Raw genomic sequence first — 27,358 nt, 5'->3', positions numbered from 1 at the left:
AGAAAGATTTTTCCTTGGTGACAATTACTTCATTTTAGTCACTTAATTCCCTTCAAGCCTCAGTGACTGGGCCCACTTATACAAACCGGTTTAAAGATAAGGTGGTGCTACACACTTGCCCTAAATTCTTTCCAAAGGTGGTAGTGACGTTCTACCTCAGTCAACCATCATGCTGTCAATACTCTTCTCAAGCCATTATGTCTATTCAAATAAGACCTTTCTCTATAAGTTCATCATCATCGGGCCATGAGGCTATAGTAAAATAAGGTCTTCTAAAGTCCATTTGGCATGTTTTGCTTCATTTGGCACTAATACCCCAGGACATGTTGTTCCCAAAAGAACCATGGAGAAGAATCTCTCATTACTACTCCTTTGCAGAACTAAAACTTAAAGATCCTGTTAAGGCACAACAAGAGTAATATATGCATCCTTAGCAAGCCACTGATCTCTTTCTGTCTGAAATTTTCAGGGTAGCCACGTGGTAACCACCCACCTTCATATATTAGAAGGAACAGAACTTAGGATCTTCAGCACCAAAGGATGCTGTAGCACTGAATTAAGTATCAGGCTGCATGGTTTCTGAGAACAGCCACTATAGAAAGTCATGATTACCCACACTAGACCAATATATTATACAAAGCGTTATCGCTTGGGCTCAGTCTTTGAGCAAAAGTCAAATTTGGTCTATCTGTGTTACAGAACCTGTTTCTCTACTAAAACTGCACGAAATTTCCTGCCTCCTACTGAACGCTTAATTTATTTTTGGACTGTCCCCATAGATTACAAATTTGTTATGAAGTATCTTGGACACTTTAAAAGGAAAGACAGGTTTGGGCGGGTTTTAATTCTCTTTTCTCATAGTTTGTGTGTCTCATTCCTATTTGGATTCTCCCTTCTGAATGCAGGTGGGGGCAGAACCAGACTTGTCACTCAGATTCATAACAAAAGCAAGTCCTCTGTAGAAAGTTCCAGATGTCATTACTCCAACAGTGATACCAGTACAGTGACTGCTAAATATAGAATTACTTCCCTCATCTTTTTGTAGACAGACACTTTTTTTCATTTATTTCAGGATAGCAATATGAGAGAGAAAGAGATGTAGGAATACTTGTCCCATGCATATCACCCCAAGTACTGAAACTAGGAGAAAAGAAACTAACAGGCAGGACAAAATGTCTGTCCTTTATTTTCATGTGTGACAATCCAAAGTAGAAGTAAGATCCCAGTATCACAGATCTGGCCATGTGCCCCTTTGCTGGCTACCCACTGGACTGTTGTGTGTCTGCATCCCTGTGTGTTTTAAGCCTCTGGAGCCTGAATGAAGACTAGCCACTGCTCCAATCCTCAGCTCCCTAGGTATACTGTTGAGATGCTAACCTTTTTTCTGGCACCCTCTTCTGAAAGCAGGAACCCGCTGTCAAGCTACCTAGCCTCTGAGCGCTGTGCTAACCCTTCAGACTCTCCTGTGCTTAAACACACCCTCTCCTAGAACTTCACCCTAAAGGAGTGAAGTTTCTGATTACAGTTTAGTTCTCGAAAAACTGTAGTTCCTGTTTGAGTGATTGCACATGTGCATTGCACCGTAAGTCCGTAAGCGCCCCAAGCACAATCACCAGAAATTTTTCCCTCAGTGGTACCCATCAGGGCAGTTCAAGTGCCCTTTGATGCCATGCACCTATAGTTCCAATATAATTCACCCAGCTGACCCCACATCCCTTCAATTCCTTCTTACCGCCCATGATGGATAGCAGTTCCGGTGACCTTCTTTTTGGCAAGCTGTCTCAGTGGTCTTCTTTTTCTTATATTTGTATAGTTAGTTGTAATTAGTTTTAGTTAAGTTCTGTAATTTGGTGATTTAGCAGAGTTTTGGTCCGTTCTCTGGTGCTGAGGCATGTCTCGGTCACCGGGCTTTGAGCCCTGTGCCTCCTGCAACAAGGCTATGCTCCTGACCTACCTACATTCAAGCTGCAAGTGCCTAGGAGAAGTTCACGTTGGGGACTGTTGCCAGATCTGCAGAGACTTTAAACCTCGCACAAAGAAGGATCGGGAGGCCAGGCTGAAGTTTTTGCTCATGGAGCCACACTGAGACCGCCATCTGAGCCAGGTTGGTGAGTCTCAGCACTGAATGCCTCGGTGTTGGTAAGGAGTGCTTCTCCTGCCATACCTGAGTCCTGGCACCGATCACCAATGAGGATGGCCAGGCATGGGGACCAGAGTAGAGTTAGATCTAAACCAGGCCACTTCTCTGGCTCAGTACTGCAGAAGTCAGCACTGTTGACTCTGGCACTTACGCAGGCACCTTCAGTTCCAGTACCGGATGAGCCGTTTACATCTGCAACACTGTGCAGTACCAACACTATATGGGTACCAACCATGCTGGAGGGCACCACCATCTCATCTGGCAGCACCCAGTCTTGACTCCCGTACTGAGGTCAGTACCAAACTACAGGAGCTAGCTTAACAAGATCCTGCCGAGCCAAAAGAGACAAAGAGTATCCACAGCTGATGCTGGCCTCCTCCTCCGCTGACAAGGCAGTCTTAGGAACAGGCGTGTCAGCTCCCCTGATGACTATAAGGCTCACCAAGACTTGTTGAAGAGGGTGGCCTTAAATTTGGACATACAGGCGAAGGTAGTGAAGGAGTCCTCCCATAGCCTACTTGACATTTTAGCTGCGCCAGGCCCATCAAAATTAGCCCTGCCTCTCAGTGAGGCCATTATGGACCCCTGCATCACTTCCCCCCATGTCAAAAAGGGCTGAGCAAAAATACTTTGTTCCTTCCCAGGGTTATGAGCACTTGTACACCCATCTTCCCCTCCCTCCCACCACAGGATCCCTGCTGGTATCCGCTGCCAATGAGGGAGTAAGACAGGATCATCAGTGATCAGATGTCCCAATTTTATAGGGACAGCCCCACTATATAGGTGCCTATTACCTCCCCTCCCCGCATCCCAATTTTTCACACTTTCTATCTGGTCACCCTATCAGGGTGCAACCCCAAAATCAAAGGACTCAAAAAACTGGATTTGTTTGGTAGGAAAGTTTATTCTACTATGGGGGGGTTATAACTCAGAAGTGCAAACCAGCAGGCGCAGCTGGGCAGGTATGAATTTAACATGTAAGACTCCATGTGGAAGTTCAAGGGCTTGGTCCCACAAGAGGTTAGGCAAGAGTACTCCTCGCTGGTGAAAAAGGGAAAATTAGTGGCAAGTGCCTCGTTACAAGCCGCTTTGGATGTGGCTGGCTCGGTAGCCAGGTCCATGGCTTTGGCAGTGGACATGTGCAGGAATTCATGACTACTGTCCTTGGGACTCCCACAGGAGGTCCAGCAAGCCCTGCAGGATGTACTTTTTGAAGCTTCATGGATTAAAAGACTCCAGCGGAATGCTTAAGTCCCTTGGACTATACACATCAGCACCTTCAAGGAAGCACTATAGGCCCCAACAGCCCGCCCAGTACTGTGCTTAAATTGCAGCAAGGGCAGTTTAGGTTGGACATTAGGAAAAGCTTCCTAACTATCAGGGTGGTTAAACATTGGAATAAATTGCCTAGGGAAGTTATGGAATCTCCATCATTGGGGATTTTTAAGAGCAGGTTAGACAAACACCTGTCAGGGATGGTCTAGATAATACTTAGTCCTGCTTTGAGTGCACGGGACTGGACCAGAAGACTTCTCAAGGTCCCTTTCTGCCCTACACTTCTAAGCCAGACCCTGTTTCTCCTTCGTTCACAAACTCCCTTTAGCCTTTCCCACTTGCTCAGCGTGTGGTCCTGTATCACCATGGACCCTTTGGGTGTTTAGCACAGTGGAAGTGGGATACACCTACCAGCTTATTTCTACCCCTCTTTCCCACTCTCTCTCCCTCCCTTCCCCTCTTTAGCAACCCGTCTCACAAAGAACTTCTGGCCGGGAGGTTCAATCTCTGCTTCGGGTGGGAGCTGTGGATGGGGTTCTGCAGAATTTGAGAGAAGGGGTTCTATTCCCATTATTTTCTAATCCAAAAGGCTAAGGGAGGTCTCAGACCGATTTTAGACCTGCGTCAGCTCAACAATTATTCCCTTTCAGGATCCCAGGGATTGGTACACCATCCTCCATTAAAGAGACACCTATTCATATATCAATACCCCAAGGAGACACAAGGTTCCTCAGATTCGTAGTGAACCACTTGTACTACCAATTCATGGTCCTCCCATTTAGCCTGTCTGCAGCTCCGTGGGTGTTCACAAAATGTATGGTGATAGTGGGAGTCTTCCTGAGGAAGTGTAGAGGTGCAGGTTACTCTTATCTAGATGACTGACAAGACAAGAGCTGGTCCAGGGCTCAGGTAGTGTTCAAGTCCCTAGGCCTTCTGATAAATGTAGAGCAGTCTACCCTCACACTGGCACAAAGGATAGAGTTCATTGGAGCAGTGTTCAACTCTACTCAAGTCAGGGCCTACATCCCTGATAACACACCTCAGAGGTCATCCAGTCACAACAGCCCAAAATTGTATGAGACTTAGGTCACATGGCCTCATGTACTTACGTGGTACAACATGCAAGGCTGCACCTCAAGTTACAGTGGGGAGCTCAGCTATGGCCCTTCAGAACTCGAGGCCTTTGGTCTCCGGAGGAACTTTCACTCCACATCAACGTCAGGGAACTCAGAGCAGTTCACGTGGCCTGTCAGACCTTCATGCCCCACATTATGGGCAGAAAGTTGTTTGTTCTCATGGACAACACTGCAGCCATGTTTTATCTCAGCAGGCAAGGAGGAGCTTCCTCCTGCCTCTTTTGTCCAGGAACACAAAATGAGATGGCAGATTGCCTCAGCAGGTCTTTCTCCAGTCAACAAGGGTGGTCCCTTCACCCAGATGTGGTGAGGGACATTTTCCAGCAGTGGAGGACTTCCCACATAGACCTATTTGCAATCAAGTACAACAGAAAGTGTCCCCAGTTCTACTCCCTACAAGGCCACACTCCAGATTCTATCACAGAAAACTTTCTGCTACTGTGGATGGGACATCTTTACTATGCTTTTCGCCCTGTCCTGCTCATGCACTGCTAAAGACCAAGCGGGACCAAGACCAGGTCATTCTGATAGACCCAGCATAGTCCCGCCAACATTGATTCTCCACTCTGCTAAGCCTCTCAGTGGTCACACCAATCCTTCTTCCGTTACCCCCGGACCTGATCTCTCAGGACCACAGTCAGCTATTCCACTCAAACCTGAGCTTTCTTCACCTATTAACCTGGAAGCTTCATGGCTAAATCCCAGAGAGCAGGCTTGCACAGAGCAAGTTTGTCAGATCCTATTAGGTAGTAGAAAGTCCTCCATCAGGACTACTTACATTTCAAAGTGCAAGCGGTTCTTTGTGTGGGCGTTGCAACGTGGAGTCTCGCCCATGCAGTCATCCTTATAAGAAATAGTTGAATATCTATTGCACCTGAAGCAGCAAGGAATAGCTCTCTCCCCTATCAAGGTTCACCTTTCAGCAATATCAGCTTTCCAACCCTGGGTGGATAACCGATCCATTTTTTCAAATGACATATCTGCCTTTCCTAGCGCAGATCCCTGTTCAGGATATTTGTAAAGCAGTGAACTGGTCATCAGTGCACACGTTCTCCGCTCATTACGCCATCACTCAACAGGCCAGAGATTATGCCAAATTTGGGCAAATTGTTCTGCAGTCAGTGTGTCCATGAACTCCGATTCCTCCACCTGTTCAACTGTTTGGGAGTCACCTAGAGTGGACTGCACGTGTGCAATCACACAGAAGAGAAAACTGTTACTAACCTCTGTAGCTGCTGTTCTTCGAGATGTTTTGTGTGTCCATTCCATGACCTGCCCTCCTGCCCCTGTACATCAGAGTTTTCTGGAAGGAACTGAGGGGTCAATTGGACGCTTTATACCGGTACTAAGGCGTGTGACACACTTTGGGTACCACTGAGGGAAAAATTTCCAGCGACTATGCTCAGGGTGCATGCAGACCTAGAGTGGAATGGACATGTGCAGCACATGAAGAACTACAGTTATGGAAAGTTAACCACCGTTTTTTGTGCAAAGCGTCTGTGCTAAATGCTTCACAAGTCTAACATATAATCCTCTTTTACTTAATCATATAAAGCACAAGAGAGTACAGCTCCTATAGACCATAACTACCATCCAAAACACAATGCACATTGTTAGATCACCTGTCTCTTGGGAGTCCTTGGAGGCCATCTGTATCCAGGAAGGCAGCCAGGGTTTCCCTGCTTTGGGCGTGCTGTTACATATAGGGTAGCTTTTCCCTCATGAAGTTTCCTTCCCCCAGCTTGCGACTTTGCTTTCTTCTGTCCAATGCTCCCTCTTCCTGTCTGTCTCTCGCTGTTGCTGTTTGTTCAGTGATTGGTAACTTTCCTTCCCCCCACAACCCTGCACCCTTAGAGGATGAGTAAAGCTGGTTTTCCCCTAGGATGCATCCATTCTTTAGCATAACTTTTGTGTGATTAAAGCATGATCATTAACATTAAGTATGCCCCATTGTCTCTTGTCTGGTGTGTACCCCCTGCAGGTTCTGTCTGCAGTGGAGGATCCACTCATATACATATATAGGTATTCATGATCACAGCAGTTTTCATAGTAACATTTTATCATAACTCCACAAATCAACCAGAATTCATAACTTGTATTAGAGAGTTTCCCTGATCATCACCCCCAGGGCAGGGGGTAATCACTGAGAATCATTTCATTTAAACAGTAAATTTGGATAAGGCACTAAATTACTGATGTGGTACCAACCATGGGGCCCAAAAGCCATCTCCATATAAAGAGAGTGGGTATCTGTCTGATGAAAATATGAGTGGGGAACAACACCACTATGGTCTTGCAGATCTTATCATAGAATGAATGAGATTTGTCCATTCCAAGATAACCACCAACTTTGAGTGAGCGCCAGCTTCTGGTGGAGGCGATATGTTTCTGAAATGTATACCTTAATCTCCTAGCTATATAGAAGCTGCCTTCTTAACGTGGTGAAAAACAAAGACTGAGATTTTCTAAAAGTTGGGTTCTCTTTAAGATAAATACTCAGTGCTGTAGCCCACCAAGTTAGGCTACTGTGTTTTAGATTCAGAGAGGAGGAAGGTAGAATGATATTGTCATCTGTGAAAATAAGTGTTTTGGGTGTAAGTGAGGACATTGTCATTGAAAAATACAGTGTTTGTGGCTCACTGACAACTCACAATCCAGAATTCTCCTGGTCAACTTGATCATTGTGAAGAATACAAATAGAGAAAATTATACAGTCCTGAGGCTCAAGGGGAGGAGCTAGTCTTTAGAGAACCAAACTCAGTTTCCAAGTATAGAAAACGTAATTTTTTCAATTCTGTAACTTTACCTTTTGCTTAGAAAGGGACTAATTGGAGATGGTAGGAGAGGCTCCTGCTGCTAGAGTCAATGGTATTAGAGCTTTGATATGAGTTTCCGCAAGTCACAAGAACCTAGGAATACTAATCTCCTACTGTTTTCAGAGAATAAGACTTAGAGGGAAATGATTGTACTCAAGGTGGCTAACCTATCTCACTGCCCTTGCCACTGCAGATACACTAAAAATAGAAGTGTGTTAGCTTGATCACATCTAGCACACGTACATCTACCTGAGCTGTAAATAACACTTCCAGCTCCAGCGTAGTCTTTCTTTACATCTACAGCACCCAAACCAGTGAAGAATTATTGGCCCTCATCAGTGAAGTAGTCAAAAATATGTATTTAGAGGACTGTTCCTTTCTTTCAGCAGTTGCGTTATTTGAATTGTTAAACCAACTCCTACTGACATCTGGAATATAGGGTAACAGTGAAACACTAAACACTTCTCGTCAGATAAGAGATCTTGAAACACAGCTCCAGTTGCTTTTTGCATTGAAATAATTGTTGTCATGCAGCTTCTGCTGCCCCCTTTCCCTCCTAGACTATTGAGAGAATTCGGGCAGGAGGCATAACTTCTCTCTCTACTCAAGAAGTTAGGGGTGAAAATTTTTTTAAATAGACCAGCAGTTCTCAAACTGTGGGTCGCCACCCTGTTCTAATGGGGTCACCAGGGCGTGCATTAGCCTTGCTGGGACCTGGGGCCAAAGCCAAGGCCCGAGCCACACCACCTGGGGCCAAAGCCCAAGAGTTTCAGCCCTGGGTGGCAGGGCTCAGATTACAGGGCTCATGCCTGGGGCGGAAGCCCTTGGAATTTGGCTTTCCCCCTCTTTTCCCTCCCCCCACTTAGGGCGGTGGGGCTAGGCTTTGGCTCCCCACTCCTAGGATTGTGTAATTTTGTAGATAGAAGGGGGTCATGGTGCAATGAAGTTTGAGAACCTCTGAAATAGACCAAACCTGGTCCATTGCTCATGATCCCCACTTCAGAGTGATGGCAGTAGTTCCAGCTGTCCTCTGAGTTCTAGTATTGGCATCAACTTTAATTCTCTCTTCTCTCACAGAGAATGTCTAAAAAGTGGTTTAGGAAGCAGGATAAGGATAGCAGGAGGATTTTGTTTTTCCATCTGGTTAAACAAGCAGATGTGATTCTAGTTTCAGACAGACTGCCCTTGGCCTGCTTTGACACACATTCAGGTAACTTCATTAGCTGCCAAGCTGATGGTTTATTTTTCGAGTGGAAGGGGCAGCATAGTAAGTGCCACACTTCATTCACATCAAACTGAGGAGACGCACGACTCGTCTTTCAGCCAAGGCCGGAAGCTATTTAATGAATTAATACATCACTAACAAACACTATCGTGTCAAGTACACTTGTGCTTCCCTTATATTTTTGGTCTTTCGAATCACAGTTTGTGGCAATAGAGCACGAGGTCTAGTCTCAACATAAATACACAATTCCCAATTTTACAGTACAGCAGAAGTGTAAATCTGGCAGCAATTTGCAATTTTGTTAGTAAACTTTATTAATTTTTGTTATAAAGAGAGTTTAAAAAGAAACTACCAGGGGCCAGATTCTTCTTTGTTATACTTGGGCCATGTCCACACTATGGGTGCTATAGCGGCACAGGTTCAGCACCACAGCTGTGTCACAATAGTCCGATAAGGCAGATGCCTCCGGCAGTGACAGAAGGGGTTTTTCTATCAGGAATGCCATCCCTGAGGAATGGTAGCTTGGTCAATGGAAGCATTCTTCTGTCAACCTAGCTGTGTCTAGGGATTACGTTGGCAGAGCTACAGCACTGAGGGGTGGGAATTTTTCACACCCTTGACAGACAGGCTATGTCAACCTAACTTTTAGGTGTATACCAGGCTTCGGTTAAAAAAAAGGTGAGTAACTCCGTTTTGACTTCAGTGGAGTTATTCTGCATTGGCACCTGTATAGAAGCATAATTTGTTCCTGACTGGGCATTTACAACTAAAGATATTATGTGAAAGGAGGCCACATGGATTTTGGGCCATGTGTGGTTCTTGCATCTTCATGGGGAGAGTTGGTTACGGATATGGAGTAACTCTGGTACAAACTGATGTTGCTTTATTACCACCTCCTTGGACAACACCTTCTGAAGACATTTATACTTTTTGTATATATTCAGTTGTAAAAAGTCACCCAGCTAGGTGCTTTAAAGAAATTGAAAAAGTAATCCAAGTGACCCCAGTGAAATTCATGGAGTTCCTCTGGGTTTGCATCACTGAAACTGAGGTTAGAGTCTGACTCCCTAGTAGCAAAATGATGGAATCTCTATTTTTGGAAAGCACATGACTAGTACCATAACCTCAGTTAGTACTGGCAGAATTGGATTTTTATTTTACTGTTTGTAATTTTGGTGGATAATATCCATGTTTATTTTTAAGCATTTTTTCTATTTTTATCTCTTTAAATTTTCACAGTAGTGGGATTATGTGGGTAGTGCAGACAATTATTTAATGACAGACAGATTCAAAAAGTAAAGCTTTTTTTATTAACACAGATTGTCAACATCACATGTCAAAATATATAAAGTAATATCCTTAAATCAAACTCTAAGTTCTCAAGCAGCGTTTTTCTTACATTGCCACTCTGTACATTTTAGCTTTTAATCAATGGAAATATTTTTTTTGTTGGTTTGTGTGTATGCAGTGAAGTTGATGTTTACCGATGAAATCTAATCCTTCCAACGACAGTGTTTCTAATGGTTTCCTTTAAAAATCCTTTGAGACTTTTTTCTTCGCCCATTTTTAGGTACCGTAGTGAGAAGATGACCATGAGCTACACAGAGTACCTTGCCCATCGTCAGCATCATCACTTCCAAAATGGCATTGGGCACCCCCTTCCACCATACAACCATTATTCCTGACACTGAGCCACATGACCAGTCACTGGACCTCTCTGCAGACCTCTTCCCAGGAGACCCCGCCCCTTCCTGGTCTAGCTATCTCTATTACTGTACCATTTTATGATGATAGTTTCCGTTGCCACGTTGACGCTTCTCCTTGGTTGGTCAAGTTCATCGTGGCAACGGGTGAGAAAACTGCATTATTACAAAGCTCCCATAATTCTTTTTTATTGAGTCACTGCGGGGTTTTTTTGCAGCATATATAACCCTTGTGTTTTTTTATAAAATTTGAAATTTATACTACATTAACACTGAATTATATCAATCAAGGTTTTCTGTGACTGTGGATGGAAGGAAGACTTTAGTGTTTAAGGGTTACAATTAGGGATATCCTTTTTTTTTGAGTAAGACATTTGTTGCTGTTGCATTAATAGTTGTAACAGGGAATGAAACATATCAGAGATTCAGGTATTAAGCATACATTCCCCACCATTGTAGTAAAGGCTCTTTATTTCATGTAGTTAAATACATGAGCTTCAGATTCAGTATTTACAGACAGAATTTGAAGGGTGATATTCCAGATGAAGAGAAGCTGTTGCACCTAGCATAAGAGGCAATGATGATAGGAAGTATTTCAGGATCAGTTGGTCTAATTGATTACAGACTTAAAGTGCCAGATCCAGCAGGGTACTAAGTGCCCTCAACTCTCATTCCATTATATGGGAATTGAGGGTATTCTCTCCCTCTCAGGATCAGTCACCAAAACTGTGTTTGTAATGCAGAGAAGAGACTACTTTCTGACGTTCTCAAAATAGGAGTCACTTTTGTTTTAATAATGGTTGGTGAATAGGCAGTGTTACATTAGGAAGAAAATGGATTTAGATTTGTGCCTTTTGATTAGGACATAAATACAGTTACATAAAAATCATAGGAAGAATATTAAAAGCACTGGACAGCTCTCTACTGATCTGGTGTAAATTACTTTTTAAACTGGGATTCTTTTGAGCAAGCAAATTGTGAAAGATTTTCTCTTCTCTCCCCCCCATCTTATTCTTTCTTTTTAGTTTCCTAAGTTTTATGATGTCATGATTAACCAGATAACAATTAACTGCTGTTTTAAGAAGCAGTGTGAGTGTTGCAGAAAGAGCACAGGACAAATATGCCCTGATTTCAGATGTCTTCATCTATTACAGGAACAGTCCTGGAGTGTTGTAAGTACTGTGAAATAGTTCTGGTAACTTTTCTGCACTAAGAAGAGGTAGAAATCATTTTACTGTATTATCAGAATTTTGTGTGTTGTTCCAGCTGTAGTAATGGAGATGGGATTTATAAAAAGGTTTGTGTGGTAGAGTAGCAAGACCTGAACATTTTGGGGCCGAGTCTCTTCTTGCAGCTGTAGAACTCTCACTAGCACCAGTAGTAGTTTACCGCATATTCAAGGGAATACTATACCTCATGCATCATAGAAGAAGACCCTCTACATACGGGTGAGTAAAGCAGAAATCCCCAGATATTTCAAATAATGGATGTGTGTGTATAAAACAAAATACATATGCTAAACAGATAAGAGAAAAAAAAGATGGCGCTAATAATACTTTTGCTGTAGCAAATGGCAGACTGCTAGTTGAAAATTCTAAAATTTTATATTTTACGATAATTGGGTAAATTGTTACTGCTCACCTGTAATATGAGGCAAGTTTTGCTGGGTTAGTTTTAAGATAGGTGGTCTTTGGTATTCCTTCATCCACAGCATTTGATGTCCAAATGTTAACACTTTCAGTTGTGATGCCTTAATTTATAAGCAAACAAAAGGGCCTGAAAATTCAGTAGCCAAGAGATATGCCAAGCGGACACTGCAAAAATCAATAGATGTTTATATAGAGGATATTTTGGATGATACTATTGTCTTGTTTCTACTTGGGGAACATTTTAAAGTGGATTAGCTTTTAAGTGGAAACTGTAAACAAGTGGCTACTTGATTGAAAGTTTTTTTTCTTGCCCTTATAGGGAAACTGAGCACAAGCTGAATAATATTGTCTGCTGCAAAAAAAAAAGAAAAAAAAAGACACTCACCCCATCTTTACCCATCATCTCGTTACAGCAGGCTCATGCTTCTGTATGAGCTCATTGTTAGAAGTTTTTAAAAAAAAATCTATTATATATAAAAATATATATGTATTTAAAGGTGCTAATCAACCTTGAGCAGGTCACGTGACTGGTCATGCGGACTCTAAAATCATATCAGATTTTTTAAAAATCCTCAATATATGCAGATGTTATACAGAATTTCTTACCAGTGTAATAATGATGATATACTGATGAAATAAACAATCCTGCAGGTTTTGAAGGACAAGGTCAGCAATACTTCCCATCATGGCTTGGGGGGGAAAAAAGGATAGTTTTGTCTCCTTTTTGTACACAGCATAATGCACAATGAATTTTTGTCTATCTTTCAGTAGCTGTTGCTTAAAAAGAATAGTTCAAAGAGTGTTATACAAATTGTAAAGGTGTGCTTGAAAATCAATTAATGCCCAGGTCCCTCCGGACCAGTGTCTTTAAAAAACTGTTACAGATATATGGGTCAATCAATCAGTTTTCTATGAGATACATAGAAATACACTGGTTTTTTTTCATGCTTAGAATAATCAAATCTATCTACTATGTTTCAGGGGCACCTATCTCCTTGATATGTAAGTGCTGAGAATGCTGTTGATTATGTTTCTTATACTTATGGGTATATTTGAATAAACATACATGTATTTCATTCAGACGTGCCCTGGGACAAAATAGGTCTGTTTTTCTAAACCTGATCAAGAATAGTGTGTGAAATCAGTTTCACGAATGTTCTTATTTAACTACACTAATAGCCTTTTAGATATAGTTCAGTGGAAGTATTTTTGTTGGGTACTTTCACTGGATTTTTTTAAGTTAACATTTTAGCTTTAGAGAAACACTAATCAGTTTGCTTTATTCCATTTTAAAAGGCTTGAATTGTCACTTTGAAGCTTCTTCCTCAGATCCATGTGGTATTAGCTGAGTTAGACAGCGAGCCCCTCTAACTCACACATAAGTGTTGCTCAGTCATGCTTCAAGTGACCTTTCTGCCCCACTGACTTCTCCGACCTCAGTGCTAGACACAGCAGGTGGAGGGCACAGTAGTGAGTTTTGACCTGGTGTATGAAGTTAATCAAGGCAATTGATGTGGCACACCCTGGCATTTGTATATTGACCTCTTTACTTGTCTTCAAATGTGCGGTTTTTTGAAACTGTTGTCTGGAGTAGGTTACATCTCTTGTGTGTGTTAGATCGAACCAAAGAAGCCTCCAGCCATGCACAAATGCTGCTCCTAAAGCCTGCCTTCCAGTCCTTACAAAATCCCTGCAGGATAAAATGTTAACTTTTTTATTTTTGTACAGTTTCTAACTGATTTTTGCTAGTGATGTTAATTGAATTAAGTTTATTTGAGGAGTCTGAGTACCTCCTTCATTTAAATAAACTGGTGACTTTCCTTTTATGTTAAAAATAAATATAGAAACCCAAAGTGTGCCTCTCAGATTTAAGGGTTTCTGGTTACATTTATTCTTAAAACCAGCAATGATGCTTTATATACAAAGATATGTTTTCCTTGTTTTTTATTACTGTTAAAGAAAAAAATAAAAACCTCTTTCTTTGCTCTGGATCCAGTAACTGCGCTGGTACATAAACGCACTGAGAAGACAAACTTTTGTTTGAAACTTTTGTAACAACTTATGACTGTTTTTGTATATCAAAGTTGATTCTTTTCAAAATATTTGGATCTAGTTTCTAAGTTATTTTAGTGTTTTATATGTTATGAAAAATTACTTTGAATTGTTCACCAGCATAATGAGTTATCGGGAATGCAATGGTGACAGATGTAATGGGCTTTGAGCTACCTGGAGTAGCTTATAGGGTCCCTATTTTTTCCTTCCTTATTAGTAACTTGATTATTGATTACAATAATATCACAGATTACCTGAACCCCCGTCCATTATAACTAGATCCTCCCTTCCAACATTTAATTGCTATTAGTGTGAAGAAACTGTTGAAATGGGCATTTTACTATGAGTATGGCTTAAAAAGGTAAAAATGAGGAAAAAGCAAAAAAAATATATAGAAGGTTATCTGTGGGTCTGTGAGATATGGCTGTGGAAAGATATTGTAGTAGTTTTAACACTATTGTTCTTACCTTTTAAATCATTTACCCAATAAAATAAGGAAAAAATCACCATTTCCTGTTTTCATGTTTCTTTGCTAAATTGTGGGGCCTGCTCAGTTACTTTTTTGAACATTTGAGATTAGAGAATTCCGAAAGGGAATTTGGATTTTAATTATGCATTTGGGGGTACATTTTGTTCTAAATGAAGTCGGTCTGTTAATTTTCCCAGCTAGAGGAATAAATTGGGCATGAACCACTTGGTATTTCTATGGCAAAGAGAAATTGACAATTTAACTCAGAAGTGATGTCACCCTGCTTAACATGTAACACTTCAGTTCCTTCAGAGCTCGATTTACTGAATGTATGCCACTCCCATTGATTTCAGTCAGTTTTAAATCAAATCCCCAGTATACAGGAGGGGTCTGGTCTTTTATACATAGCCTTCTTGTTGCAAAACCAGTCATATTGGTACAACTGCAGTTATTTATCTTTTATATAGTACATCTTTGGGAGATGTGACAAAACAGTGTAGAACTCAGGAAATGAACACATACAGTATTGAGTTCATAAATCCCACCTAAAGTAGAATTGTAGGACTGGAAGGGACAGCAATAGATCATCTAGTCCAGTCCCCTGCACTCATGGCAAGACTAAATATTATCTACACCATCCCAGAGGGTCTAGATAGTGATCAATGTTAATTCATTTTCTTTTCCCACACTACTACTTTAGCATGTATCATTTCAAAATAGACTACTTGCAGTGTTACTAGTCTTGCTTAATTCCTCAAATGGTTTGTTTCACACTGTGCTAGTACAAAGTACAACTTTGACCACGTTCTACAGCAAGGGTGAGTGATGCAGTTGTGAATACTTAAAGTTACAGGGTTGCTGGAATTTTAATTCCTTTCATTTATACAGTTCATGTAAAAATGATGCAGCCCCTCCTATGGAGCAGATGGGATTAGGCGATTCTGGGGAGACTACGCATTTCTTTCCCCAGAAATCTTGACCCCAAATTTCCAAACTTGGGTGACTAAAATTAGGAACCAAATCCATTAAGAGCAGTGTGCTCAGAACCCTTGCCAATCAGACACTCTTATTGGGGTGTCTTCTTTGGATTTAGGTGCCCAAATGTGAAAATTTGGGCTTGTTCGTGTAGCTTTTGCATGCGTCAGGGGTGGCTTTGTAAAGACAAGCTATCGGGCTAGACATCTCCACTAATACCCCAGAGATTGTTCCCTTTGCTGTACTCCATATGTTGTGGGATTCAGTTTCCTTGATGGTTTAAGGTTTCTCCCCATATTTGGAGATTGGCTTCTTCCCAATTGTAGTGCTCATAAAGCACCAGCTGCCCACAAGGCAGAAAAGTAAAATTTACATAATCTGTCATTTTTCCTTCTCTTAAGTGGGCTCCATGAGACCGCCTCCAAAGTGTCCAATTTTGCATTAAATTCCAGGTGGAGATGAACTCTTGATCCTTCCTTTTTTCCCTTCCTGGAGTATTCCTTCAGAGAGGGACAAATCTTGGGATTCCCTCAAATGGGGATTTGACTGTGCCATAAGTCTTAATTTCCACTTTTTGTCTAAAAAAGTAAGTAGAGACAGTCTCCTGCCTGGAAATACTAATATTTTATGTTTAATAATCAGAATGTATAGTTTGTCTTTTAAGTTAGGGCAGTTCGCTGGGGAGTTAGTTCTCTTAATAGCTCCACCTGTTGGCTGTACATTGTACAGCTAGAGAGTTTTAAAACAAAGACGCTTCTGCACTTAGAAGACTAGGAGAAATAACCTAGTTGTAATGGATCAGAGAATGAAAAATTAGAGGAGTAAGTAAATTTTACCTTTTTTGACATCACCGTAGTACTTTCAAAATTGTGACTAATAGCATCTAGCAGCAAATCTGTTAAATACTTTGTTTCTATGAAGGATTAATCTAGTCTGAACTGTACCTTAAAACTGTTTAATAATCCTTTCCCCAACTCCTAGCAGTTTTACATCTTGACATTCTGCAGGAAGGCTTTGGCTGGGAGGGAGAACAGTTCAATAGAAATACCATCTCTGGCAGGGGGCATGGATGTGTCTTGGGGAAGTAACAGTGATCGTGATCTGGGCACAGGACAGTTTGGGGAAAATAGTCATTAGATTAGTGAAAAAGCCTTTACACAAACATTCACTTCATCACTAATACACAGGCATTGACTTGTTTTGATTGCTGTTGCTAAAGTAAAAAAAAAAAATCACTCAATGCATGCAGGATACGAAGTATTTTCCCCTCGTTCTGCCTCCCATATACATGGGTAATGCTCTGGCACTCAACCCCATCCTTAACATACCTGACTAAGTATCAGAGGGGTAGCCGTGTTAGTCTGGATCTGTAAAAAGCAACAAAAAGTCCTGTGGCACCTTATAGACTAACAGATGTATTAGAGCATAAGCTTTCGTGGGTGAATACTGACAAAATACTGCTCCAATACATCTATTAGTCTATAAGGCGCCACAGGACTCTCTTGCTTTTTATACCTGACTAAAGCTTCCATCTTGGCATTTACCAGATTTTTTCACCTGTATAAAGGCATGTTTACAAAGTAGTATTAGTGACATATATATGCATGCTTTTCTATCCTGCAGTATTCAAGTAGAGAGCCACTCTCCTTTTCCCCATGGTAATATTCCCAGATGGTGCATGGTACACTCCCAAAGTGTGATGGACCCATGGGTGGCTATACCCACCAATGAAAAAATCGCCACCCCTTGATCACTGCTCCAGTCTACAAAGCAACTTGCTTATTAAAAAATCTGTGGTACTGTGAGCTAAGGCTATGGTTCTTGGGTGACATTAAAATTGACAAACATTTGCTATTAAAACAAATATAAACAATACAATTGATTGACAATTATAGCTGCATCACCTATTGGTAGGGAACAATTTGATTAATTTAGCCCCTTGTCCAAGTTATTATTCAAACTTCCAGCTTAGTAAATTAGTTTGCCTCTCATTCACATAGGTTGAAATCTACTCTGATGGCTTGAGCTATGCATTCAAGTTATTGGTGCCAATGGTTTCAGTCTTCACACATTGTGACTGGTCATCCCAAGACATAGTATTGATTCTGCTCCTTGACTGGATTAAACCCACAGCCTATGATGGCCTCTATATACTATTTAATATATATATATATGTGCATGATTTGGCGTTTTTGCAATCAAACCACTGCTGGTCTGAAGTGTAGTCGATCATACCACTCATGAAGTGTGAGGATTTTTTTTTTTTTAAACCTGCTTATTAGGGCTCAATGTCATCTGTAATGACAAACTAAAAGTTAGGACTTACCTCTCTACTGCAGCTGAGACAAAATGTGCAAATATTGCAGAATAAAGTGCCAAAAGATTGTTTTATGTTGAAACCGGTGCATATTCTGTTCTAGTAATTCTTCTATGACTACTGTGAAATATTGGTGTGACAGTACAGAAAATTAGGAAGAATGCTGTACCACTTCAATGGAGAGGGTGTTGAGGTAGGTAGAGTGTAACTAACAAGACATGTATAAAGTTTTAAAAAGCATTTTCTTCAAGGGTGAAGGTTTGAAAGTATCTGCTGCCACCTGTACCTTCTACCCACCACTTGTGGGTAGGGGAGGTTTAAACAGTGAATAGAGAGGAAAGAGTACAGGTGTGTGGTCTCATCTCTCTCCTTTGTGCTGTAATGTACAAAGGGATGTAGTGGAAGATGTTCAATTTTCTTACCTATGATTAGTTATAATCAGGCAGGATTGTTCAGGTAGGCTCAGGACCTGGCATAGCTAAAATGACGACAAAACTGCTCCCACACACAGTAGAAGGTATTTATTCCTTTAATTAAAGATTTAAACAACTAATTGCCCAATGAGCAGGATCTCAGATAGGGACCAACAAAAACAGACCAAAATACAAAAAAACAAGTACACAAATATACCCTTTATCTGCAAATGTTACCTGATAACCAAGTTTTAGCACATTAAAAAGGTTACAAAATTTAGAACACTTTTACAAATTACTTTGAGCCAACAGCAGAGGTGGCAGTTGAGCACCCACATTGGTCCCTGCCCCTGCAGTTCCAGCCTGTGCCTGGATAATATGGTGGTTGGAACCAAGGGCAGGGTACTTGGAACTGCAAGTTTCCAAAGACAGCTTTGTGCCTCAGCTCAGTGCATGTAGCAATTCCAGCTTCCTGGCAGAGCATGGCTGTTAACAGCGTTGTGGGTGCACTCACCACTCTATATGCCGCATTGAGAGAACTATGACTCAGAATAAATGCAAAAATAAAAAAAGGTATAAAATTGACCCTCAAGAAAAATACAGCGATTTTAAAAACAGCTCAGCTTTAACTAAACACTAAGCAGAAAAAACAGAGTTACAGCAATATCACCTTGAGCACGAGGTCACAAAAGAACTGTTATGGATCTCGTCATGTGTTTTATTCTAATTACAAAAAGTAGTTGTCTTTGTCTTTACAAACATACCTGCAGCATTTCCACTTACGAACTAATACCAGATGCCCCTTTGAATTTTCTACCTTGTTAAAACTAGGACGACTAACTTCTCAGTGTCACATCTGTATGCTGCAGCATCCCTTTATCCCCCTGCTTTTTAAATAAAATTATGAAAAGTTCACCTAGTAAAACAATAAATGCCACTGGAAATAACTGCAATAAGAAAAACTGCACATCTATATTTTTTCCCTCATGTAGTTACAAATACCTAGGAAACCAATGCCTGTGATTTATAGACAAGACTTGGGACACAGAATCAAGTACTTAAACAACTGCAAATAGCCATTTCTGAAAGGGAAAGACACTTAGGTTTTACAAAACATTCAGTTATCAAATATACAGAAATATCAAAACCCTGATTGCGGCTACAGACAGAGGGGAATACATCTGCACTGAGGTACTCTAAAACCTTAAAGTGCACAACTGAACTGACTGCTCATGTCTCCCAGCTTCAGCAAAGCACTTTGCCTAAAAGCAGCATTTGTCAAGCACTAAGAAGTCAAACGAATACCACGTCTAGGGGTGTATTTGGGGGCTATGGCCTTACATCCATTTTTATATATATATATATATAATTTATTTCTGAACATGACTAAGAGCTGTTAATCTCCAGCCTATGAGAGAAACAAGATGCAAATTCATCTTTGGTGTTTGAAGTCCAATGCAGTTAAGTGGAAGATGGACAAAAACAGATTAATGGTAAAACACCGCAGAGGTGTGTCTGAACCTTTGAAAAAATAGCACTAGCTGTGTCTTAGACTACTGAAAGCCTTGGCACCAGAATCCATTACCATGCACCGGCTGCTGCCCAACATTACATGGGGGCAGAAGAGTTACCATCTTTAGTTCATGCTTCTCAGCCTGAGCATAAACAAACTGTGTGATCAGTAAACAAATTTAATTGTAGCTACTAACAGGTCCTCCTGTAGCGTAGAGAGGAGACAAGGGCAGAGTTTGGTGTGCTCAGAAAGGCCAACTCCATTGGTCAGAGCACCATGTTGCTAAATAGTTGGAGCTTGCTTTTAAAGACACAATTTTACCCTCAACATATACAAAGTTCTCCACTGAGGGGGAGACACCCCCAAAACAAGGATGCACTTGATAAACAAAGTTAGGTTTAGTTTGGGATTGATTCCACTGGCACAAAAAGACTAGCCAGTCACATCTGTCTAGATAATACTAGCCCTACCTCAGTGCGGGGGACTGGATTAAATGACTTATGGAGGTCCCTTCCAGGCCCACACTTCTATGAGTCTGTCTCTCCTTTCTAGGCTTTTTATTTTTCCCCTTCCTCTTAGTTTATTTTAAAAAAATCACCACAATATTCAGGCTCCCACCTGACACGTCATTTGCTTAAACACAGAAAAACAATAATATTAAAGACCACAAATCGTTTTCCTGTCACTGGAGGTCAGAATACTATGGAGAATAACCTTCTCAGGGTGGAATGTTAGCTTTCAGCACCATGAGTGATTTTTCCCTGGTAGTGAGGATGACTTGTCACACATGAACTAGTGGAAGACAAAGTGATCTGTCTCAGGCAGCTCAGCTGGCCAGGGGCAAACTATCCCTTTCACACTGACTGGTCACTCACCTTGTGCTTCCTCTCCCTTTCACACTTCCTGGCCACCTGGCTTCACCTCTTCATTTCTAGTATAAACAGAAGCCAACCAAGGATCATCATCTCTATTATAAGTGCTTGTAAAACCCACCCATTCAATAGGAGAAAAATAAATCTTCCACCATAGAAGTGACGTAACCCTCCCATGGGATATTTTAATAAGTTGCCCAGCTTCTGAGTAGCCCACTATCATCCAAAGCAACATCCTATGAACTGAACAATCCCCACCTTTCTGCTGCACCTTACAGACTGTGTCTATTGTAAGAGATCAGCTGAGGAATGAGAGTCAGATTTTAGGAACAGACCTACTGCTTTAGAGGCTTCCCCGACTTTAATCGTCTCAAAATTGCCATGCCTGCTCCTACATTTTTAAACCAGCCAAAAGAGCTAGAAATTCAGTACTTCAAGTAAATACCCTGCCATGGAGGTGGCACCCTTTGAGCTACACATTTGAAATTCCCCATTAGCCTCATTATTTGATCATAAGAGGCTAGTGGTGGCCTAAAGGAGCTGTGGCTGTACTTATTAGAATGCCCTGAAGCACACAGCTGGAGGCAGGAAGTGCTGTATTTTCAAAAATACTAAGTGGCTTTAAACCTGGGAGGCTGCTGCTGTTCTGAATGTAGCTGTCAAAATCCATCTGTAGCCACAACATTTAAAAAAAAATGGGTTAGAAAAAGGCAAGAATCAAAAAACTTAAATCCAAGCAATAGTGCCCGTGTTGAAAGGATGGGCCAACTGCATCCCTGTGGTAACACCAATGGTCTCTTTCTAAACACTTCACTGTAGTTACAGCAGAGGTGTCTGGCCCAGGGCATTTTGCTACAGGACTGCTAGCTAGCTAAACAAACCTAAATAAACTTCAGACAAGGTTAGGTGATGGGAGGAAGTGCTGTATGATTTAGCTCAGCTGTTCCTATGAGATAACGGATATTCAAGTAGGGGACACTGCTCAATATCTATCAACATGAACATTAGGGCCTGACCTTGCAATATGCCGAGTACCCTGGATGAAATCCTGGCCCCATTAAAATCAATGGCCAAAAAACTCCATTGGTTTCACTGGGGCCAGGACATCACCTCCTGCAGTCCCACTGACTTCAACGGGAGCTGAGTGCTCTGCCTTTGAAGGATCACGCCTTTGTTAACACTGGTGCTTTCCCTCCACTCCGGCAAATGCTTCCGCAAGATGTGCTTATTTTACATACAGGAGTAGGAGTGAGGCTGTTCTGATGAGTGAAGTTAAACCTGCTTAAGTGCTTGCAGGATCAGGGCCTGAGAGCCACACTGTAAACAGATATTCATTGCGAGTATCAGGGGCTTAGCTCTCAAAGGCGAACTCCTGCTGGAGACAGAAGATAGGGAACAGGAACATGCATTTTGTTGGTCTGGGTAACACGAATTTAAATTGAACACAACTGTTCAATGAGTTAATCTTCTTTTTTATCTAATTATGGCAGCATAGGTTATTCATCATATTTAATATATGCCACCAAGCACAGAGTGTGTCCAGACAAGGGTTTACAAATCAGAATACAGATTAACAGGATACTCCTGAATGCAGTTGTAAATATATTTAAATAAATGGAATGAAACTATTTAGAGAAGTCATTTGTGTTCCCTCTCCCCTATCAAAATCTGCCTTTGTAAAAGTTAAAAAAAATGCAAGTTTGTAACTTTAATAATTTTTCTAGGCAATGAGCTCTCTCCTTGAGGTATAAATGGCTGTACCTTAACTTCAGAACACGATCGCAGGGCAACTCAGCCAAAGGGAGAGGTATGGTGGCTCTGTATACCATTACAGCTATGGCAATGCAACACAAGCAAGCTAAAAATCACTTTTTGCAGCAAATTCTTGAGATGCAGCTCTGAAATACAACCAACATGAACTCAGATTTCAAAAATTAAAAGGAACACTGTCAAGATTTCCCCCCTTTCCACTTGCCTGTACAGTATAATATCTTAATACTGGACATTGTTAAAACTGAAGTAAATGGATACATTGAATTTGCTTTTCCCCAGTTATACCTGTTCTTTCTGCATCTCTGCATGCAGTTTTTGCAATAAGGTTAGTTAAATCAGTGCAGTGTCCTATGTGGAGGGGGGTATACCAGTATAAAGGTGTTTCTAGCAGTAAAGCTTGTTATAGTAGCAAATGAAACAAGCTATGCTGGTATATATACACCTTTACTCTGATATAACTGCCACCAGACTAGAGTTGCACTGATTTAGTTTAAATCACTGCATACGGTGTGTAGACGCTTAGCGAGAGAAACCAGAATAGCAGTTTCTCTTCGTCTGTTCAATACAGAACACAGGGCAGAAATTTTTTTAAAGCATGAAATAAAGTTTAAAACTCTTCACATGGGGTTTTGTAATTTGTTTTCCCAGTCTAAACCAGGTTGACAGTGTTCCTTTAATTCATATTTCTTTCTGTTCCGGGGCAACTTGAAGGACTAGATGAAATGCCACCCATCACAATTTACACCCTGATTGATTTTTAAAAAAAATTATTTCAACCTGATGGCTTTTCATGCATTCAAGTCAAAGCATCCTCAGAAGGTGTTACTATGCTGGGCTCAAACCAAACAGGTGAAGATCCATAGCAGCTGAGAAAGAAATAATCCAATTTAAAAAATAAATGTTAAAAATATATTTTGAATGATTCTTTTGTTCCCCATTATTTTCAACCAGCTTAAAGTAGTGCAATAGAACCTCACTAATTCACACAAATAACTGGGAGACCCACAGCATATTGCTTCACTTACTCACCAACTAGCAAAATTCAAATAATGAAAGTTAAGCCAGGATGATTCATTACGAATTGGGCTTGGTTCACTTTCGGTTAGAGTAGTAATTCAGCTTTTTCTTATACTTATAATGTAATCAGTAAATGTACTGAAGGATATACAGCAAAAAGTCTTGAGAAGGGGACTGTACTGACACTCTCTTTGCTGGGATGCAGACAGCGCCTGCCATTTTCTGGGGTAATTATATAGTGTGGGTTAGGGAGGTTCCATTGTAATCTGCATAAAATATGTAAAACACCAACTTCTCCCAGAATAAGGCCACTAATTTTGCCATTGACTACGGGCAGTGAAAAACAGCAGTTGAAAGAAGAAAATCCTCACTCTATTGTAGAGATCTTTTGAGGCAAGAAATAGTGAGGGGGAGGGAGGGGAAGCAGACATGACACACTAACACACTGTCTTTTCATTCTCCTCTTTCTTCTCCAATATGAATACAGGTACCGCCGCTTCCTGTAAGTGCTACTTCTCAGGGAGAAATTTCAGTCTATTTTCTTAGATGGGAGTCTAAGCAAATCCACACCATATTTAAAGACGGGGACAGCACTGTAGAACAATATTACAAGTTTTCCATGAGCCATGGTCATGATAGTCTGATGTCCAGATGCCCAGATTCGATACCAGGGCCCATAGAAAGGATCCGAGATGGCTGGGCATAACATGTTGTTCAAATTCACTTCCGTGACCTGTGGAAAGGGACAATAACAAGTTTATAAATCAATCTTATATTGTGCTGTATTGACTCAAACCTAAAATGGAGATTTCCTAACTCCCCTAAAAATCAAAGTAATCAAGTTAGTATGTTTGCAATTCTCACTTACCTATTTATTCAGCACACAGTCAGATTTTCAGAAGTAAGGCAAGCAGTTGTGCACTCAGTGCGTATGCAACCGCACGTCTAATTTGTGCATGGTAAAATGTGTTTGTCTGAATGGGGTGACTTACATGCAAATGACCACAAGTAGCCATTAGCACGTGCAATTGTCCAATTTGAGCACATAATTGCCCCAGCAAATTAGGCACCCATTTGCACCTAAACACTTTGGCCCAAATGTTTACTTTATGAGTAGTCACTTACCAGTCCCAGAATCTGTAAGATGCTAAAATGATAGACAAACATCAGGCCCGTGGATAACAGAGCCCACCAGAAATTGCAAAGTGGCTCTGCAGTGTAGATACCTTTAAGAAAAAAAAAGTATTAATATTTAACTGAATTACTGTGATTCCACCTAGTAACTAACTTTCAGGATAGTGAATACTTGAGACACCCTTGTTTTTCACCTGAAATATACTCATTATCTTTTCCCTCTTTCTGATCCAGCGTTGATGGCTAGATGTCTTTTAATTTGATCACTAAACACTATACAAGACATTAACTCTCACTAATCCTGCTTGTTTTCCACTGAAACAGGATTACTCTTGGCCACAGAAGCAAACAGGGAATGTTAATTTTACTCCATAAATATACAGTCTGATTTTCAGAGGTGCTTCAGGCAAGGTATTCAAGTATTACACCTATCGGAAGCAGGTGTTATCACTTTGCCCAGCTCATTCTACAGAGTGACCAGAACTAAACAAACAACAGTTACCACAACAGGACGTGTTAAATCACTGCAATGCAATTACGCTGCAATGTGTGTGGATGTTACTGCATTATCTGTGTGAATTAGTGAGGTTCTATTGCACTACTTTAAGCTGGTTGAAGATAATGGGAAACTCCATCCCCCAAGCTGCTGGCCAGTTAAACCAGCATTACATCTTCTTTGCACCATCAGAGTCACAACACAGGGGGTCAAGGATTTGGCCCTTGGTGTGTGACCTCTCTCAAGCCTCTGTTCTGGGGACGATGTTCAATCACTTGGGGAGGGAAGGGAACATGTTGTGCGCCCAGAACTGGTGTATGTATTTGAGGAGAAAATTAAACAAACAGGAAGAGGGGGAAAGGAAATCTATGATGTGCCAGAATGTCCAAAGCGGGGGGGGGGGAGGGGGGAAGAGCAGAAGGGCAGGAGGGAGGGGGAGGAAAACATCTTATTTCCCTAGAAGGCCGAAGTTAATCAGCACAGCTCCCAGTCAGGACAAGGCAGCTCATCCTGCTTACTGTGCAACACTGGAGTGTGAGCAGTCAGCATCACACTAGCCTTTCAACCAAACCTGAGCAAGGCAGAGCCCCAGCACCATTCAGGACAGACACAAAGCAGAAGCTGCAAGGTTGGCAGTGTTATGTGACCTTGCCTTGCCTGCCACAGTGAATGGGATCACAGTGAGAGTAAACAAAATATGAAGAGAGACACACACACACAAAATTTCTACATCACTAGAATGGTGTATTTTAAAAAATATCCTGGTGCTAGTAAAGTGGAACTGGAATTCTACATTTACGGTCTCACACACACTGCAGCTGCTTGGGCTGAACCTGCGTAACCTCTCTCTATGCCATACCATTAATTTTCCTGTTCTGAAAGACCACTTTGACAGGCAGTTGTCTCTCCGAGCCATGGCCCTGGGATGAGGCTGCCAGCGTCAGTCAATGCCACAATACTTCAGACTAAAAGAACAGGAGTACTTGTGGCACCTTAGACACTAACAAATTCAGACTGTCCCTTTTTGATGCATCAGCCAGGAACTGGACTACAACCAACTCAGTTCACATAAGCTAAACAGCCACTAGGTAATGGGCTAGACTGAAAACCGATGACCTTGAAGTGAAAGGCTCACTGTCCCTGTTATCAAACTTCTGCACCATTCTAATATGCTCCCAAGTCCAATGAACTATTATTTTGCTGCACAGGTAACCTATTTCCCCAGGTCATAATCCACATAATCATGATCTGATACAAACTTCTGCCCAAGGTTTACAGATAGATTATAGCCCAATTACTGCATGTTGCTGAAGGTCAGTGATCACAGATCAAGCCACATGGGATATTGTTACAGCAGAAGGCAATCTGTGATTGAGTCAAAAAGTGTTTCAACCAGGTCTGCTAGTGAGATGGGCAGAGGAAATAATTTTCTAGCATCGGTTCTACAGACATTAGATCATTCTTGTAGCTGTTCTACCTGTGCTGGACCTCACCAAGTTTGTCAAGAATTCACATTTTCCCGAGAATACACATAATATGGATTTGGCAAGAACCAGTCTCTGAGGACACAAACACTGTACAATAGTTCAATGTCCTGTGTTAACGAGATATTAATCGATCAGGTAAGAAGGGTGCTACCACAGGGTCCAACCGTAAAACAAGCTGGAACCAACTGGCTTCATAGCCTCAGCCAAGGGTGACTGCAAAAGATGTCTGTTAGCCAGCAGAACGTGTCAGCCTGGAAGTTCACTGCTCTCACGTCAACATTAGATGGCAGCAGATAGCTGTAAACTGATAAAGAGCGGGAGCCAGAACAATGCCACAGGGACGGTAGAGGTGGAGAAGACTTACTACACTGAGCCAGAGACAGTCCCAGATGGGAGGACAAACCCATACAAAATACTCCAGAAATCAAGCACTAAAAGAGAGCCTCCAAGAGACACTTTTAGACAATGCCTCCAAGCAAAACAAATATGGAATTACATGGGCTAAAGTATATATGATAAGGCTACAAGATCTCCAGTGAGATCAAACCAGAAGAGGGAAACAGCAGAAACTTGGAAATATCTCAAGTCCCAGGATGGGAGTACAGCATAGTTTGGTTTAGCTTCTTATGTACAATGTAGAATATATGCTAAGAAAACAAGGTGTTTTCCATTCTCTAGTGCACTAATTAGAAGTCTGTAACATTCCCAACTTTACTACTCATTGAGACATTACCATAAATGAATGGTTAATCCTGTGCAGTAACTGGAGTTCAAGATTTACGTCCCTGTGGGTGCTCCACTTCAGATGTGCATGCATCACATGCACCTTCAATCAGCAATTTTTGTTAGCAGTGCCCATTCGGCCCACACATGTGCCCTACACTTCCTTCTCCACC

At 41.4% G+C, this 27,358-nt stretch overlaps 2 protein-coding genes across 5 annotated transcripts in view; one reads left to right on the top strand and one right to left on the bottom strand.

Moving 5' to 3' along the window:
• Positions 1-22,459, top strand: part of AMMECR1 (AMMECR nuclear protein 1) — a 117,566-nt gene extending 95,107 nt beyond the window's left edge. For 3 of the 4 annotated variants that reach the window (XM_045030129.1, XM_045030127.1, XM_045030130.1), the window contains one exon: positions 10,163-12,424. In XM_045030129.1, the coding sequence (XP_044886064.1) occupies positions 10,163-10,277 (115 nt within the window). In that variant the 3' untranslated portion in view covers positions 10,278-12,424. Of the gene's footprint in view, positions 1-10,162; positions 12,425-22,279 lie in introns of those variants that run through there. The other variant, XM_045030128.1, reaches the window with a different exon arrangement.
• The window catches only part of TMEM164 (transmembrane protein 164), an 85,505-nt gene continuing 76,410 nt past the window's right edge, over positions 18,264-27,358 (bottom strand). Inside the window, exons 5-6 of the mRNA XM_045030131.1 lie at positions 24,471-24,571; positions 18,264-24,078 (exon numbers count right to left, since the gene is read on the bottom strand). Of these exons, the coding sequence (XP_044886066.1) occupies positions 23,875-24,078; positions 24,471-24,571 (305 nt within the window). The 3' untranslated portion in view covers positions 18,264-23,874. The remainder of the gene's footprint in view (positions 24,079-24,470; positions 24,572-27,358) is intronic.

This window comes from Mauremys mutica, chromosome 9 (assembly GCF_020497125.1).
Source record: "Mauremys mutica isolate MM-2020 ecotype Southern chromosome 9, ASM2049712v1, whole genome shotgun sequence".
NCBI classification, from domain to species: Eukaryota; Metazoa; Chordata; order Testudines; family Geoemydidae; genus Mauremys; species Mauremys mutica.
This window is presented reverse-complemented; position numbering and strand designations above follow the sequence as displayed.